The following is a 15,601-nucleotide window of genomic DNA, read 5'->3' as shown; positions in this document are numbered from 1 at the left end:
GCTGTGCCGTGCACCTTGGTGCTGTGCCGTGCACCTTGGTGCTGTGCTGTGCCGTGCCGCGCTGTGCACCTTGGTGCTGCGCCTCCACCCTCCTGGCCTTTTACTGGGGCTTGAATTCCTTTCAAGTGGTGAGGTGTGTCCTGGATCCTTTTCCTCTCAGCGGCAGACCAAGAACTCATTCTTCCGATCCTCCCCTGTTCTGTTTTCCTCTTCACGAAGGATTTCAGCTTTGCCTTGAGCGTTAGCTAAGAAGCAGCACATGCAGACAGAACGGTTTGGGGCAGGACCATCCCGAGCCCGGAGCTCAGCGCCCTGGGTGGGAGCTCAGCTCTCTCTGCGAGCCAACTTCTTCCGTACGCAAAGTGTAGAGAACTGGAGCCGAGTTAGGGGAGACGCCGTGCTGCTAGCGAGATCTGCTTTGGGCTGGGGGATCCACCCCCAGATTCCTTAGCCATGAGCGGCCTCAGGAACCAAGAGGAGCTGCCTGCCCCGTTCAGGCGGCCCAGCCCCGCGCCTCCACGGAGGAGCCTGGTGCCAGCGCGAGGCGTTCTCCGGGAGCTCCAGGGCCAGGAGCCTGCCTGCGGCCGCCTTCCCCCCACTGCCCTCCCGGCTCCCTGGGAGCTCTGCTGCTTTCCCCAAGGAGCAGACGCCAGCCGGCACTCCGGGGGGCTGCCGCGTGTTCTGAGTACCTCGGGTGGGTGCGTTTGGGGCTGTTCCTGGCGGCAGAAGGCCGAAATCCACGCCAAGAGCTCGGTTCCACCAAGGCAGCCGGGCTGGGGCGAGGGTGCAGCTGGGGTGCTTCGTGGGTGAAGGCAGCGCCGAGCCCTCGCCTCGCTGGGGCTGAAGTCCCTTGGTCCCAGTCCTGGCTGCAGTGCAGCAGCTCGCCTCTGCTGCCGCCTCGGAAGCTGGGAAGCGGGCGGCCCCCTGCAGCCGCGCGTTGGTCCCTGCCTCCCTCCGGAGGACTCCTCCCGGGCTCCTGCCCCTCTCACCTGCATCTCCCCTGCCCTGCCCCAGTACGAGGGTGGCTCCGCAGCGCAGCTCGTGCCGGCACCGCTCCGGGGCCCTTCTCCTTCTCTCTTCCCGTCCCTGCCTGTCCTGCGTGCTGCCCCTGGCCCTGGCTGGGCTCCGCTCCGCGGGCGTTCTCGGGAAGCTGCCCGGCGCCCCCACACCAGCCCTGCGGGGACAGGGCCCCCCTGGCAGCGCTGCCAGGAGCCTGCTCTGCCTTGGCCAGGAGCGAGGCGAGGACGGAGGGGAGGAAGGAGCCGAGGAAGGAGCTGCCGGAGGAATTCCAGAGTGAAACACGATCCCGGCTTCCTGCGGCAGCGCTGGCTCCGGCCTGGGGATTAGGCGCTGGCGGCGGCTCCGCATTGTTGTAGGGCCCCGCCGCGCCCGGCCTCGGAGGAGGCCTCGGGAGGGGAGAGCCTCGGCCCTGCGCTGCTGCGCGGCCCCGGCCCGGTGGCTGCCGGCAGCTTTGACTTTTCCCCTGAGGGACCGGGCAGGAAAACTTTGTCGCTGGGAGCTCGGCGTCGTTTGTGGGCGCTGGTTTAATAAAGGACCCCGGGAGCAGCAGGGCCCGCCTGGGGAATGTCCCTGCCGCTGCTCCGGGTGGGCCCGGGGGCTCCTCGGGCTCACGCAGCGCAGGGGAGGTCCCGTCCCCGCCTCCAGCAGCCCCTGGAGCTCCGTAAGCGCAGCAGCAGCAGCAGCAGCTCGGCCCTGTCCCCCTCTGCAGCCCGGTCAGGTGCTGAGCCCTGCGCTGAGACCGGACAAAGGCGAAGCGGCCGAGGCGCCTTGTGCTGAGCGGGAGGAGGAGGCCGGAGACACGGCCCTGGGAGCCCCGGCTCGCCCCGGCTGCTTGCCCTCAGCCCAGCTGGGGGTGCCGGTGGGGGAAGGTGCCCGTTCTTCCCCCGGCACAGCCCCCGGTGCTTGGTGGGCCACGCGGGGAAGGCGTCCGGCGGGCAGCGAGCACGGCAGGAGCCCTGTTGCTGGCACGGTGCGGTCGGGTTGGAGGCAGCGCGATGGCGGGGTCCAAAATACAGCCGTGGGGTCCGGCGCCAGGCGGCCGAGTGCTTCCGTCTGCCCCCGGGCTTTCCCCGTGCTCCGTGGCTGCCCCCGAGCCCTGGCTGCGGGGTGGCAGCGTGCTCGGGGTGCTCTGGAGCGTGCAGGCTCCGTGCCAGCCTCTCGGGGTGGCCCGACCCCGCCGCTGGTCTGCTCAGCTCCGTGGCCGTTCTCCTCTGAGCGGGGCTCTGCGGGCGGCAGCGTCCCGGCGGGAGGGCGCTCAGCTTGCAGGAGGACTTGCCCAGCTCTGGCATCTCCTTCGGCCGGGGCAAATCTGCAGCACTTCTGTCGTGCCTTATAAACAGCCCCGATCCGCAGAGCTTTAATGCGAAACGCGAGCAGCCTCCAGGCCCTCTGCTCGCTCCCAGTCGGTGCAGCTCGCCCTGCTGCCCGGCCTCAGCCTCTGTGGAGCAGAAGCTGCTGCTGAGGCCGGGGGGGGGGGGGGGGGGGGCCCCGAGCTTCCCCTGAGCCTGGGGAGCGGGGCCGGGGGTTTGGCACCCGGTGGCTGTGCTCAGGGTGGGCGGCCTTGGGCTGGGGCAGCGCATCCTGCGGGCCCTGCTGCTTCCCGGCGGGGCTGCGTTGAGCAGGAGTCCCCGGCAGTTCAAACAGCTCGAAGACAGGGAGGCTGGGGGAAGAACCGCCCTCGGGGCACCTGTCCCGCAGGTACCAATCCACCGAAGGAAGGAAGGAGCTCGGGGCCGGGACCGTGACTCGCGTTGAGCTGGCAGTAACCGCCCGGTGCCTTCTGGCTGGCGGCAGCCGCGAGCTGTCTCCCTCCCGCTGCCGACGGCTTCGCAGCTTTCTCCTGAGCGAAGCCAAAGGGGGGGACGGGGAGGTGAGGGGCGGGGAGGGAGGAGGCCGGGGGGTGCCGGGGCCTCAGCAGGGGACGGCAAGGTGGGGGCAGCTGGCAGAACGCCGCGACGCTTCTGGAGCCTGGCGGGCAGCACGTGGGAGCGGTGAGGCTTGAGAAGCGCGCGGGGATCGAGGACGGCTCCTGGCCGGGCGTGGGTGGGACCCGGCGGGCTGCTGATGGTGCCGTAAGGTGCAGGGGACACAGAAAGGCCAGCGCTGCGTCAGGAGGGCGTCGCGTAAAGGCCGCGGCTGCTGCTGCAGAGCCTTTTTGCCTCCGCGGGGCCGTTCCGTCCCGTCCTGCGTGCGTTACCTGCGCGGTGCCTGCCCCTGGCCTCTAGGGCAGCGCCCGGTGCTGTGCTTCACCTCTGTGCCCGGGGCCTCTGCTTCCTGGCCGAGGCTCAGCCCGCCCTCGACACACGCGTCTCGTCCTCTCTCCCCTTCCAGCAGCGTCGCCCGTAAGCTGAAAAACTGGCCAGCACAATGGGAAAAAAACAGAACAAGAAGAAAGTGGAAGAGGTCTTAGAGGAAGAGGAGGAGGAATATGTGGTGGAGAAGGTCCTGGATCGGCGAGTGGTGAAGGGCAAAGTGGAATACCTGCTGAAGTGGAAAGGCTTCTCCGAGTAAGTGCCTCCCTGCCTGCGGCTCCTCTTGGGCTGCGCCGCTGCGAGCATCTCTGCCGCCAGCTCCCAGCCTCTCCGAGCAGCTGGCTGCGTCTCCCCGTGCCTCCTTGTCTGTCAAATGGAGCTACCGGGCCAAGAGCAGCCGTAATTATATACAGATACATAAAAGGTGGTGCTAAATGCCTCAGCTCTAATCAGGGCTCTGTGAGCTCAGCCTAGTGGGCTTCCACCCCGTTAGCGCAGCGTGAGATGAGCAGCTGGATAAAACGGGCCCCTTTTCTTTCCTGAGAAGGGAAATAACTGCCCTGGCCTCTGGCCTCGCTGCTCCCGTCTGTTCCGTGGGGCGAGGACACCATCGTCCTGCTGCTTCTCTCAGCATTTCTGCTTGCCCTGGTGTCCGGGACTTTGCGTGAGTGGTCCCGGTCCGTAAATCTCAGCCGTTGTCTCTGGTTGCAGTGAAGACAACACGTGGGAGCCAGAGGAGAACCTCGACTGCCCGGACCTCATCGCAGAGTTCCTTCAGTCCCAGAAAACCGCGCATGAGAGTGAGAAGTCTGAGGGAAGCAAACGCAAAGCAGAGTCTGACACGGAGGACAAAGGGGAAGAGAGCAAACCAAAGAAGAAGAAGGAGGAGGTGAGGGGGGGTCCGTGCTCAGCTCCCTGGCGCTGCGCTTGGCGGGGTGTCCAGCAGCTGGAGCAGCCACGCTCTGGAACCTCAGTCAGACCCTTCTGCACAGGGGGGAGGCTTCCAGTTCCGTGAGGCACAACCAAAGCGCTTTTGGGAAGCTTCAGGGGAGGCGTGAGCTGTTCCCTAGGCCAGCCCGCGGGGAGAACCCCGAGCTAGTCCTAGCACTAGATGGAAAGGGCAATTCCTGAGCCAAAAACGCGTGGAGCCGCAGCTGCTGTGGAGTAGCTGCGCCAGGGAGGAAGTGGGAGGCAGGCTGCCTGTTGCCCCTCCAGGAGAGGGAACGAGGTGGAGCAGGGAGCCTCGCACGCAGGGTGCCCATAGCTGCTTGGGACAAGGGCTGTGCCTGCTTTGCATCCCAGGAGCTGCTGACACTTGGCCAGCCTGGGTCTGAGTGGCCAGGCCTGGGAAATCCCCTCGGAGCAGGGCTCGCGTCCCGGGGCAGCTCACCTGAGCGCAGGGGGCTTGCACCCGCATTGTCTTCTCGGTGCCCTGCCGGCCTCAGGGCATGCGGCCCGAGCAGCCGATGCGTGGAGCCTCCCCGAGCAGCCCGTGGCGAGTCCCGGTGACGGCAGCAGGGCTCCGACTGTCGCCTTTGGTGCTCCAAGTGGAAACTTGTCTCTTGCAGTCGGAGAAACCACGAGGCTTTGCCCGGGGCTTTGAGCCGGAACGGATCATCGGTGCCACGGATTCCAGCGGGGAGCTCATGTTCCTGATGAAGTGGTGAGTGTGTCTTGGAGTCTGTCATTTCTTCACTTATTCTGTGCCAGAGAGGGAAGGACCTGCGCCTGGGGAGTCCCTGCTACCTGGCATGAGATCTCTTGCGATGGCGCTGCTGCCTGAGGTGACCCTCTGCGCTGAGGCTAACGTGGATGTGAGACGAGCAGGTAGGGCCCTCGGGGTTGCGTGGCTCTTAAGATGTCCCCCGCAGCAGGCGCGAGCTTGGGGAGAGAGCGGGGCACGGTGTTGTGGTGCGGGCCGCAGTTCGGACGGCCGCAGCCCCGGAGAGCTGTGATGATGACCGCGCCCCCGTCGGCCGTACGAAGCAGGGCTTGTCGCTGGCGCAGGTGGGAGCCAAACCAGGCAGGCGGAGGCGTGGGAGCCGTTGGCTCCCGCACGGCCTCAGAAGCACAGAGCGGCTGCGGCAGGGCTGCGGCTTCCATTGGGCTGCTCTCCCTGTGCCTGACGACCCCGGGCTCAGTTCTGCTTCTCCAGCTCCAGAGCCACTCTGGCCGGGTTTGCCTGGACCCCCGAGTGGCCTGGGGACTGCTCGGTTTTCCAGCTTCTTCTTGATTTCCTCCGGTCTCCACTTCTGCCGCCCCTCCTCCGCAGCCCCCTAACTTGCACCTCTGCTCTGGCCTGTAGGAAGAACTCTGACGAGGCCGACCTGGTCCCTGCCAAGGAAGCCAACATCAAGTGCCCCCAGGTGGTGATCTCGTTCTATGAGGAGAGGTTGACGTGGCATTCCTACCCCTCAGAGGACGATGACAAGAAAGAGGACAAGAACTAACCCCTGGCACGCGCTCTGGGCAGCCTTTGTGTAAAGATCTGAACTGTGGGTTTGAGCAAGAGGGAGAGGACGCAGCTCTGCTCGCTCGGGAGCGTAGAGATGGCTGGAGAGGATGCCCTTTGAAGAGACCAGTATGGTTTCTGTGCCCCGCAGCTGCTCGACTGCTTTCTGCGGCTTCACGCTGCGAACAGATTGAAACCAGCCCGGCTCACTGGGGGGGGGTGCGGGGGGGTGCGGGGGGTTGTGTCCAGGCTGTCCATTTTGCAGCTCGTGGGAGAGGAAGCAAAGCCCCTTCCATGAAGGACTGTCACTGGTGATGGGCGGGCTGGGGAAAGGGAGTGCAGACGGATACTGCTTGTTCTTCAAAGACCATCTCAGCAACCCACAGCCTTCTTCCCAATAGTGTTAACTCTGCATTTTTACGGCATAGCATGTGTGTAGTTTTTTTTTTTTTCTTTTGCTATTTACTGGTGTATCGGTTTGGGGGGGCTGGGGGGGAGGGGTGTGGGGAAACCGGTCTCTTGTTTAATTGGGGAGGGAGGGAGATGAGGTCTGGTGACGGTGTTCCAGATCATTTCCAGATCTTTTTTAGAACCTGAGTTCAAAAAAAGAAAAACAGAAAAAAAAAAAAAAAAGAAAAAAAAAAAAAAGCCCAGTATTGATGGCAGAACTAGGGAGACAGGGACACTGACACGAGGCTGAAACTGTGAATGTCCAAATCGCTGGAGCCGAGGTCCTCAAAGCCCTGGAAGCAGTTTTTAGGGGGGGAGGGGGGAGAAGGGGAGACTTGTGAAAATGCAAACTTGTGATTCGTATTGTCCTGAAGCAGAACTGCCAGTTACTGACACATGCATTGTATGTGGGAGGGTGGGGTGCGGGGTAGGAAGGGATTTTTAACCTCTTAAAAGCCTTTCTACCCTTCTTTCCATTACAAGGTGCTATTTCTCAAAATCGGGGGGAGAAAGACTTCTGACTACTTGTTCCTTTTCTCACCTTAATTTGACTGTCCAGCCAGCAGCACGGGGAGCCCCTCGGTTTTATCGTATGGGAGAGCGAGGAAACCAACAGCAGCACAAGGAAAATTGATTCCGTATTCTCCCGTAACAAGTGATTGTAGGAAGCCAGACGCTGGTGCTGGTGCCAGATGAGTTACCCTGAATCTTCTGAGTTGTTTTTTTTAATCCAATTTATTACAAATACTGAACTATTTAATGTCTGGAGTCGTGAGCCCCACCAGACTCCTGGCACCTCCTTGTAGGGCGGTATGTATCTAGACTTGCATTGTACAAACCTTTTTTTAAAAGCATGTGTTTAGGTTTCTGTGAAAACGTTGTTTAAATGTAAAGTACGTGTTTGGATTTTAACTTCATACCAAGCTCTGTCAGTTTTTTGTCTCAATAAAATTTTAGATTTATAATCCTGATTTTTTTCTTCTCTACCTTGCTCCTTCCTCCAGCTCTTTGTGCATGAATCAGTGACGAGGGGTAGAGCAGGTCAGGGAGGGGAGTTAGCCTGCAGGCACGGTTCGTGCTGAGCGAGGTTAGGTCTGATGCAGCCCAGGTGAGCCGGGGGCTCTGATCTCGGTGTCAGCGGCCACGGGAGTCTTGGAGCAGCCGGCGGCAGCTTCTCGCTCTCTGTGACTTCCACCTGAAGAAGAGGAGTGGCGCAGAGGAGGTTAGTGTCTACAGGCCTGAGTCAAGGAGGCTCCTGGAGGCAAGGAGAGCAGCTCTGATTTGGGACCTGTTTGATGTGCTCCAAGATCCTGCTTGAGTGGGAGGCGTGCGCTGCTGCTGCTCCGGCGCCAGGCTCAGTGGCGGTGCGGGGTAAGTGCCCTTTCCTTCAGTTCTCTGAGCGTTGAGCAGCCTCTGGCACTTTGCACTTACGGACGGGTTTTTAAAGCTCTGGCAATTCTGGTGACTGTGGCTGAAGATGGCAATGACAGCCCTTTATTCTCGGTTTGGCCTTGCTGGAAGGCCACGAGTGCTTGTGTATGGAGGGAAGTAAACCCACCCAGCTCTGCCCAGTCCGTCTGTCCGTGCAGTAACACAGCAGAGGGGTCAGAACTGTCCTGGCCCTCTGGCACAGAAGGTTCCAGCATTCGCAGGGTGTGGGATGGAGCCGGGAGCAGCAGGGAGGTTTTGGGTGGTGTTTGGCCTCTCTGCCACTGCCTGCCAGCGCTTGGGGCTGCAAAACTGCAGCCCATTGAAAGCCGGGCTCCTCGCAGCAGCACGGCCCATACCCAGTGGTACAGAGAAATGCCTTCCCTGTCCCAGCAGCAGCAGCAATTAAACCTGTATTAATCACTAGAGTCGGAAGGAGTAACGTCCACTTAATTGACCGTAAGAGCTGCAGCTCCCCGGGGAGGTGCTGGGGCGATCGATGGCCCCGGGAAGCTGGAAGCTGCGTGCGGCTCCGTCCCGGGCTGGGCCTCGGCACCTTGGCTCTGGCAGGGGCAGGGGGCGAGAGGGATGCGGCACCGCCCGGGGAGCTGAAGTCGGTCCCGTGAGGTGCTGAGAGCTGCCAGTGAGTTGTGCCTGGGAGGTGGCTGCGGGGTCTGCCCCGCCGGGTAGCGGGGTCATCGCTGCCGGCTGGAGCGGGGCGATGGGGGCCGGGCCTGCTGCTGTCTGCGCAGGGGCTGCGCTGGGGGCGCGCCCGCAGCCGGACGCTCGTTAAAGCCAGGGCGCTCGCCGAGATCAGAGGCAGGAGGCCCCGCTGGCAGCTAAGTGCTTCCTGCCTTGGAAAACGAAAGGTCTGCTCTTCACCTGATTAGGGGCTGGCAGGCAGCCTGCGCCTCTGACAGCGCGGGGCACGCTGGGGAGGTGGCAGTGCTGCCGCGAGCTGCTCGGGTGCGCGTCCGGCCAGCCCCTCGTTGGTGTCCCCAAAGGCTGGGGGTTGGGGCACGGGCAGGGAGCCAGGGCCCACGGCCGCACACGGGGACACCTTCAGCTCCGTCTGGCAGCGCGGAAGCCACAGCGGGGCTGGAGGTGCAGAGGCGTGCGAGCGAGGACGGGCTGCCAGCAGGAGCAGACACAAAGGCCCCGTTCTGCAGAGGCAGAAAAAGGGCCCTGAGAAACGGGGCCCTGAGAAACGGGGCCAGCAGCGTGCACCCTCCTGGGAGGCCGACCCCACCTCGGAGGGCTGGACCCTTCCCTGACCGCCACCAGGGCAGGGGAAATCCTCCGGGGTTTTTTTTTGGTTTTCTTTGCAAGCTGATACTAAGTTCTAAAACAGGCCCTGAAGTAATAGCTGAAATAAATCCCCGAGGGCCTGGGAAGAGACTGGAACCACCTCAGAGCGTGTATTTTAATGCTTTGCGTTCCCCTTGGCTGAGCTGTTAGCTTGTGTGGAGCTGGCCTGGGCTCAGCGCCCAGCTCCCGGCAGCAGCAGGCAAACGGCTCCATGGAATGGAGGCACGGAACTGCCAGCCCTGGAGGGGGGGGTTCAGGCCGGGGGGAGCCACGTTTGCCCCAAGAAAGCCTTGGTGGAAGGCCGGACTTTGCGCCCCCGAGGGGAGCCAAGCAGCGCTGGTTGTGTGCGTCCTGCGAGCCCTGGCTGTGCTCGGGCCTGGGGGGGGACGCAGCTTTGGTGCCCCCCGAGGGCCTCGTTGCCTCCTGGCTTTTAGGGGTGGGCTCTGCATAGGGAAGGTTCAGAGCTGCAGGGGCAGCTCTACCCAATGCTGCCCCCCCCCCCCCCACTGGAGGCCAGGGGAGGGCAATGCAGTGCCTGTCGCCAGCGCAGTGGGGGTACTGGGGCCTTGGAGGAGGCTGGCTGCAACTTCTAAACCAGGCTCTGGGTGCAAACTGTTCTGTGAGCCCCAAGGCACGAGGCCTGAGGGCTTCCCCACCAGCCCAGCCCCTTGTGGGGGGGGGGCTCGGGCCAGCAGCCACCCCCAGCCCACGCTATGGCCCCTCCAGCCAGGGCCTGCCCCACGCAGGACCCTCGCCCAGCAGGGGAATGCGGAGCTGGGGGCTCCCGGGGCTGTGCCTGGGGGGGGGGGGGGGCAGGGCAGGGCAGGCGTGGGCCTTCAGGGCCCCAGCTGAACACCCCCCAGCAGGAGCAAACCTCGGCCCTGGGCCCAGTGCTGGGGCCTGGACGTGGCCAAACCCGGGACTGGTGTAATGGCAGCGGGGCCGCAGCCGTGCCGCCCGTTTGTGCACCCAGGGGCAAGCCGGGCCCGGCACGATGGCTCTGGGAGTCTGGGGCCCACAGGGGGAGGGCTGCACCCCCTCAGCCCCCAGCCTGTTTCCCTTCCACCAGCACGGCGAGGCTTTCCTTTTCCCCTCCCCTGGGGCTGGTACCTGCAGGGCGGGCTGGCTGCAGCTCCTGCCCCCAGCACTGCTGCACGAGGCAAACCCGACCCGCGCTCAGCTGCAGCACAGCAGAGGGAGCCAGGAGCTGCTGGTGGGGAGCGGGACCCACGCAGAATCGCTGCGGTTTCCCTAAGATGCTTCAGCATAAAAAAAAAAAAATAGTAGGCAAATAAAAATCCTGAAACAAATGCTTGTACAGTGAATAAGCCGTTTTATTTTTTTGTCCTGTGCTCACACAATCTCTCTTCTTTCCCTGACAGGTCACAGATCATTAAAATAAAGTATATAAGAGTAAAATAATTTAAAACATACACGCAGGGCTCCATTCCAACCTCCCCACACCCACATCGCCACCACTTGTGCTTCATCTCACGCGTAAGTAAAGCTGTTGGATCTCAGGAGTCCGGGATGGGGGAGCCCCGCCGGGGTCTCGGCGCGGCCGCCGCGCGCCCGTCAGGGCCGCACTGAACGCAGCGAGCCCCCGCGGCCCCCCCCATGCCGCACTCCGAGACGCAGCTCCTTTCCCCACAGCCTGGAAAATGTGCCCACGCCAGACGTCTTCCTTCTCAGCAGCCCTGCGCTGCCCTGGGCTTCTCCAGCCCCCCCGGCAGCAGCTCGCTTCCTCTGGCATTACCAGGTTTCCTCCGTTGCCACCCGCGTCTCCGCGCGCCGCTCCCCCTCAGCGCTACGCCCTCACCCCGTATCACATGCACAGGACTGGCTCGGAAAGCCATTTTAAGCTTTTCGGTTGCTGGTAAAGTCGGTACACTCCCAGCTGTGCTATATTGTAAATACAGCTTCTAGGATCGTCTCCATGGCGGAGACCAACAGTGATCAAGGCACTACCCCCACCCCCCTCCTTAAAACAAAGGAAGTCAGACCAACACCTAGGGACAGAAGAGAATCCTATAATGTGATCACACGGTTACACTGAATCTTTATGGCAAAGAGAACATTTAGCAGCTTTGAACGTTTGGGCTTCTCCCTTTTACTCAACACAAGCACTCTAGACCCTATAGGGAAAACAGGGCTGAAGCCCTACAAAATCAAAGCGCAGTTAAGAAACAGGAATCCTAACAGATGGCTACTTCTATAAGTGACAAGCCCACGGCCTGGGGTAGCAACGTGCCGCTCCTCGGGCTGCACCCGCCCCACGCTGCCGCACACCCGCCCCACGCCCGCGGGCCCTGGCTGCCCCCACCCTCCCCACGTCCCCCCAAAGCGGTTCCTCGGCCAGTCAGTGGGAGAAGACAGCATCTGCATGCAGGCTACTGCGTGCCTTCTCATCTAACGCATCCCAGCACGGGGCCGGCGCGGCAGTGACATGCTCTGTGAGTGTGGTGGGGATGCGCAGCGCACTGCTTCTGTTAACCCTTCCCAGTCCCCCCCCGCCCGCCCCCAGGAAAGCCTCTCAGCCCAGCTCAGTTCCCCAAGGCATCACGAACCACGCGTGCGGTCGGGGCTCTCCCGCAAGCCCTGCCTGAGCTTCCTCGGGCTGGAAAGGGTTAATGGAAGCCGCACCACTTGTGTGTTTCCACGTGTGCACTGGTCTGATCTAGGAAGGGATGTTGGTTAATCTGGAATTAAGTCAGGTCGGATCACACACACCGATGTCAAAACTGGTTCAGGAAAAGAAAACAAAAAAAAAAAGAAAACCCCAACTACCTGAAATCACAGAACTTTGGAAGTTCAGAAAAATGTCTCTCCTCTAGCTTCAGTTCATTTGCTTAAATCTCTTTTTCTTACTTAAAGCCAGTTCCTAACAGTAGTTTTTCCGCCTCTGCTGATCTCCCCACCAGTGATGCCAGCTTGTTTCCTGCGCTCAAAGGATTCCAGGCTGTGGAAGGTGCTGGGCTCGCCAGTGCACTGTCCGCTCCTCCCCGTCCCTCCCCGCAGGGAGCCCTCAAACGCAGCGTGCAGCGCCCGCAGCCTCCCCTGTACACTGACCGGCAGCAGTCATGTTTGAGAAGATATATTGGATAAGAAGGCATGAAAGTTCCTCTAAGCACTTCCAGGCTCAGCCCTTCTCCAGTTCTACCTCGAGCGAGTCTCCCGCTCCTCCCGCGTGCCTCCCTCACTTCCTCCGGTCCTTCTGTTTCCTCTCCTGCCGCCTGGCCTGCTGGTCGGCCAGGGTGCGAGGTATCAAAATAACACTGCCGTCGCTGGCGTACTGCAGCGCGTACTGGGTGGGAGAGTAAGGCTGGCCGTTCTCGTCCCGCAGGCGGCCGAACACTTCCTGGTAGAGGTTCTGCACCTTTTGCTTCATCTGGCGGATGGACTTGAGGAACTCCACCTTCTCCCTGAGCAGTTTGGACTTGTCCCGCTGCAAGTCCTCCACGTCCCGTTCCAGGTTGAGGATGGTGTCCAGCTTCCTCTTGCGGCAGTTCTGGGCAGCCATCTTGTTCTTGCCTCGCCTCCTGATGTCTCGGATGAGGCTCAGCTGCGCCTCGCTGAGCTGGTACTTGGAGAGCAGCTCGTTGAACTCCTCCACGGGCAGGTTGATGATCTTGTCGTTGGTGAAGGGGATTTTCATGGCTCTGGCTCGATGCTCGTCCCTGCTCATCTGCTTGTCCAGGAACTCGGACGGTTTCTCCTTGCTGCTCTTCTTCCCCGCGCTGGGCAATTTGGGCTCCTCGGGATCCAGCGTGCCCGGTGCCATGTTGTAGGTGTGGTTGTGGCCAACGTGCTCCAGGTAAGGCAAGTAGTGGAGCTGCGACGGGTCCTGATAGCTCATGCGACAGAACTTGCTGTACTCAGGCTGGTACCCAACCGCCCCTTCCGTCTCCTCAAAGTCCACGTTTTCAGAGTCTGAGCTGTAGCCGACAGCTCCTTCCTCGGAAAACGAGGAGGAGGAGGAGGAGGAAGAGGAGGAGGAGGAGGAGGAAGAGGAGGAGGAGGAGGAGGACGCTTCTGAGCTGCTAAGAGAAGCCGGACTGTGGCCAGAATCCAGAGAAAGACCTGAGTCAGAATCAAACTCTTCTTCCAGCTGCGAGGCCTGCACCGGGTTGAATCCCTCCTCGATAGCCAAGTCCATCAGGCTGATCTCATCCAGCATGGCCTCGTCCAGCAGGCCGCCCAGCGGGTCGGGCAGCTCGGGGCCAGCCGTCTCGTTGACGGTGCTGTTCAGCTGCGGGGGGAAGAAGATGCCGCTCAGGTTGGTGGAGCTGAAGGTGGTGTTGAGGCCGGTGGAGTTGTCCGGCGCCAGCTGGAGCAGGGCTGAGCCGCCAGCCATGGAGGGGCTTTCGATTTCAGAGCTGAAGAGGGAGAAGTCCTGGGAGCAGCTGCCCAGAGAGGCCTGATGCAGGCTGACATTCTGATTGATGGGGGTGTTTGGAGCGAGGCTGTAGTTAGAAGCCAGCAGGTCCCCGCCTGTGCCGTTGTACAGGGTTTCAGCGGTCGTGTTGTTCACTTCCATAGCCTGAAAGAGACGGGAAGCGTTCGGTGAATAAACCTGGCTCGAGCCCTGCCTTTTCCAGTGCCCTTCACCACCAGCGCACACCAGGAGAGGACAATGCTTCTAGATCCCAGGGAAGGAGCTGGAGCTGTGTCTCCAGTGACCCCCGCATCATCTGCCAGCTGCAGGTTTACGACGCTGCCAGCAACACCCACGCGGGCACACGGTGTCACTGCACAGACCGGGACAAAACCAAAGCAGCCGCTACTAACCCCAAACTGCAGCTCCCCGGGAGTTCGGTGCTCGGAGCAGCCACTGACCCTGCTTTAAACGCAACTGAGCAGTAACGCGCGCCTGGAGGGGGAAACACCTTCCCACGGACAGCCCTCAGGCTCCCCCCCGGCTGGCACCAGCCACCTCCAGACGCTGACCCCATGGCAGAGCCGCGGCGAGGGCTGACCTGCATCTCCATGATAGACATGAGGTCCTGCCACTGCTGCTCCAGGTCGAAGGGAGACTCGGTCTCTGGGAGGAGAGGAGACAGCAGGCTGCTCTGGATGCCCGCGGGCCGGCTCTCGCTGGGCACAGCTTCGCTCAGGGTGGAGACATCTGCAGCTGGAAACTAACCACGTGAGGCACCGTCAGTCCCCGGCTGAGCAGCGGCGGCCAGGAAGGCGGCCAGGAAGACAGCGATCCCCGGGTGCCATCCCCGGGTGCCATCCCCCGGTGCCATCCCCCGGTGCCATCCCCCGGTGCCCTTCCACCTCCGCGCCAGCAACTGCTTCTCCTTTGTTCAAAGCGAACCACTTGCAGTTATTCCTCCGCAGTTCGCCATGAACTAATTAGAAGCAAAGCCAGAAGTCTTTAATTAATTGTGACCACCCCCCACCGCTACTTTTGCGGGCGCGATGCCTGGAGCCTCCTTTCACAGCCTAACCCAATTTACTGCCCGCTCCGCGGTCCGGGTTAGGGGCACGCGAGGTGCTGAAATCCCAGCGAGATAACGAGCGCCGTCCGCAGGCTGGCGACCGTCACCCCCGCTGCAGCCACCGCCGCTCACCTCCGAGTTCTCCCCGAAAGGGAAGGTGGCCTCCAGCAGCCTAAGGCACTCCTCCAGGGACAGAGCTGTCTGATCCTCCGCGCCAGGCACCTGATGCAAAACACAAGCGACCGTAGCCCCGGGATTAGGGAGGTGGTGGTGAAAAACAAGCTCCTACAGCACAGCTCTATTACAGCGCATCCAAAAAGAGCCAGGGGCCCCACCCAGTGCTTCGCAGACTCCATCCTCCTGCTCCGGAGAGTGTCAGCGCTGCCCCTGAGCGCACCAGGGGAGGGAAGGGAACGCGCTCCCAGCGAGCCTCACCCCCTGCCAGCGCCAGCGCCAGGTTTCAGGCTGGAGGGGACTGCGCCTGCCTACGCTGCACCACGCCACTGCCTCGCCAGACAGCCCAGAGGCACGGCGCGAGCCAGCAGCCCTCGTCCTAGCGCCACGCCGGCAGCGACACGGCTGCCACCCTGCCCGCCCCGCCGCACCTCCCCGGCCCGGCAGGCAGCCTGCGCCTCCCACCGCCAGGTCCTCCCGTCCGCCCCGGCAGCCCTCGCCCTGCAGAGCCCCGCACAAAGTCACGCTCGATGCCGCCGTGCCGGCAGCGGGCCGCGGACCCGGGCGCTGCATCGCCAGGGGCACGGCCGCCGGCAGACGGCCGCGGGCGTTACCTGCGCAGGGAAGCTCTCCCCGGTCTCGCCATCCACTAGCAGGTTCCTGTCCAGGCCCTCGCTCCCTGCGCTCCGCCAGCCGTCCCCGCGCTCCCTCCCATCGCTCAGGTCTTTGTCCACTTCGCTCTCCTTCTGGCGGTGGCTGTAGTCAAAAATCTCTCGCCCAGCGCCGAGATCGATATCCTGTCTCCACAGGATGTCAATCAGATCGATGTCCTGAAAGGCAGACAAGGTTTCCTTCGGCAGGGGCAGGGCCCGGGGCAGGGCCCCCCGCGCCCGGCCGGCAGCCCCCGGCCCCGGCCCTTTCCCGGCCCCGCTCCCGTTCGCACCATTCCTGCGGCGGGGCGCGGCGCCCGCTGCCCATCGCAGCCCGGGGCGCGGCCTCCCGGAGGCGGCTCTGCCCCGGCCCCGGCCCCTGCCTCTGCCGCTGCGGCGGGGCCGGGCGGGCGCGCTCCCCAT

The 15,601-nt window shown here is 62.7% G+C and overlaps 2 protein-coding genes across 2 annotated transcripts; one reads left to right on the top strand and one right to left on the bottom strand.

Moving 5' to 3' along the window:
• Positions 1-3,326: 3,326 nt before the first annotated feature.
• CBX1 (chromobox 1) lies at positions 3,327-7,145 on the top strand. The gene is made up of 4 exons (XM_035347541.1): positions 3,327-3,527; positions 3,984-4,161; positions 4,841-4,935; positions 5,578-7,145. The coding sequence occupies exons 1-4, from the start codon at positions 3,388-3,390 to the stop codon at positions 5,720-5,722; spliced, it is 558 nt and encodes a 185-aa protein (XP_035203432.1). The 5' UTR covers positions 3,327-3,387; the 3' UTR covers positions 5,723-7,145.
• Positions 7,146-11,567: 4,422 nt separating this feature from the next.
• On the bottom strand, positions 11,568-15,601 carry NFE2L1 (nuclear factor, erythroid 2 like 1). Its single transcript, XM_035347498.1, has 4 exons — positions 15,143-15,601; positions 14,487-14,576; positions 13,887-14,048; positions 11,568-13,450 (listed from the first exon to the last, which is right to left on the bottom strand). The coding sequence occupies exons 1-4, from the start codon at positions 15,599-15,601 to the stop codon at positions 12,107-12,109; spliced, it is 2,055 nt and encodes a 684-aa protein (XP_035203389.1). The 3' UTR covers positions 11,568-12,106.

The sequence above is a fragment of the Oxyura jamaicensis genome, chromosome 27 (assembly GCF_011077185.1).
Source record: "Oxyura jamaicensis isolate SHBP4307 breed ruddy duck chromosome 27, BPBGC_Ojam_1.0, whole genome shotgun sequence".
NCBI lineage: Eukaryota > Metazoa > Chordata > Aves > Anseriformes > Anatidae > Oxyura > Oxyura jamaicensis.
Note: the sequence above shows the minus strand (reverse complement) of the source record. Positions and strands in the feature narration are given on the sequence as shown.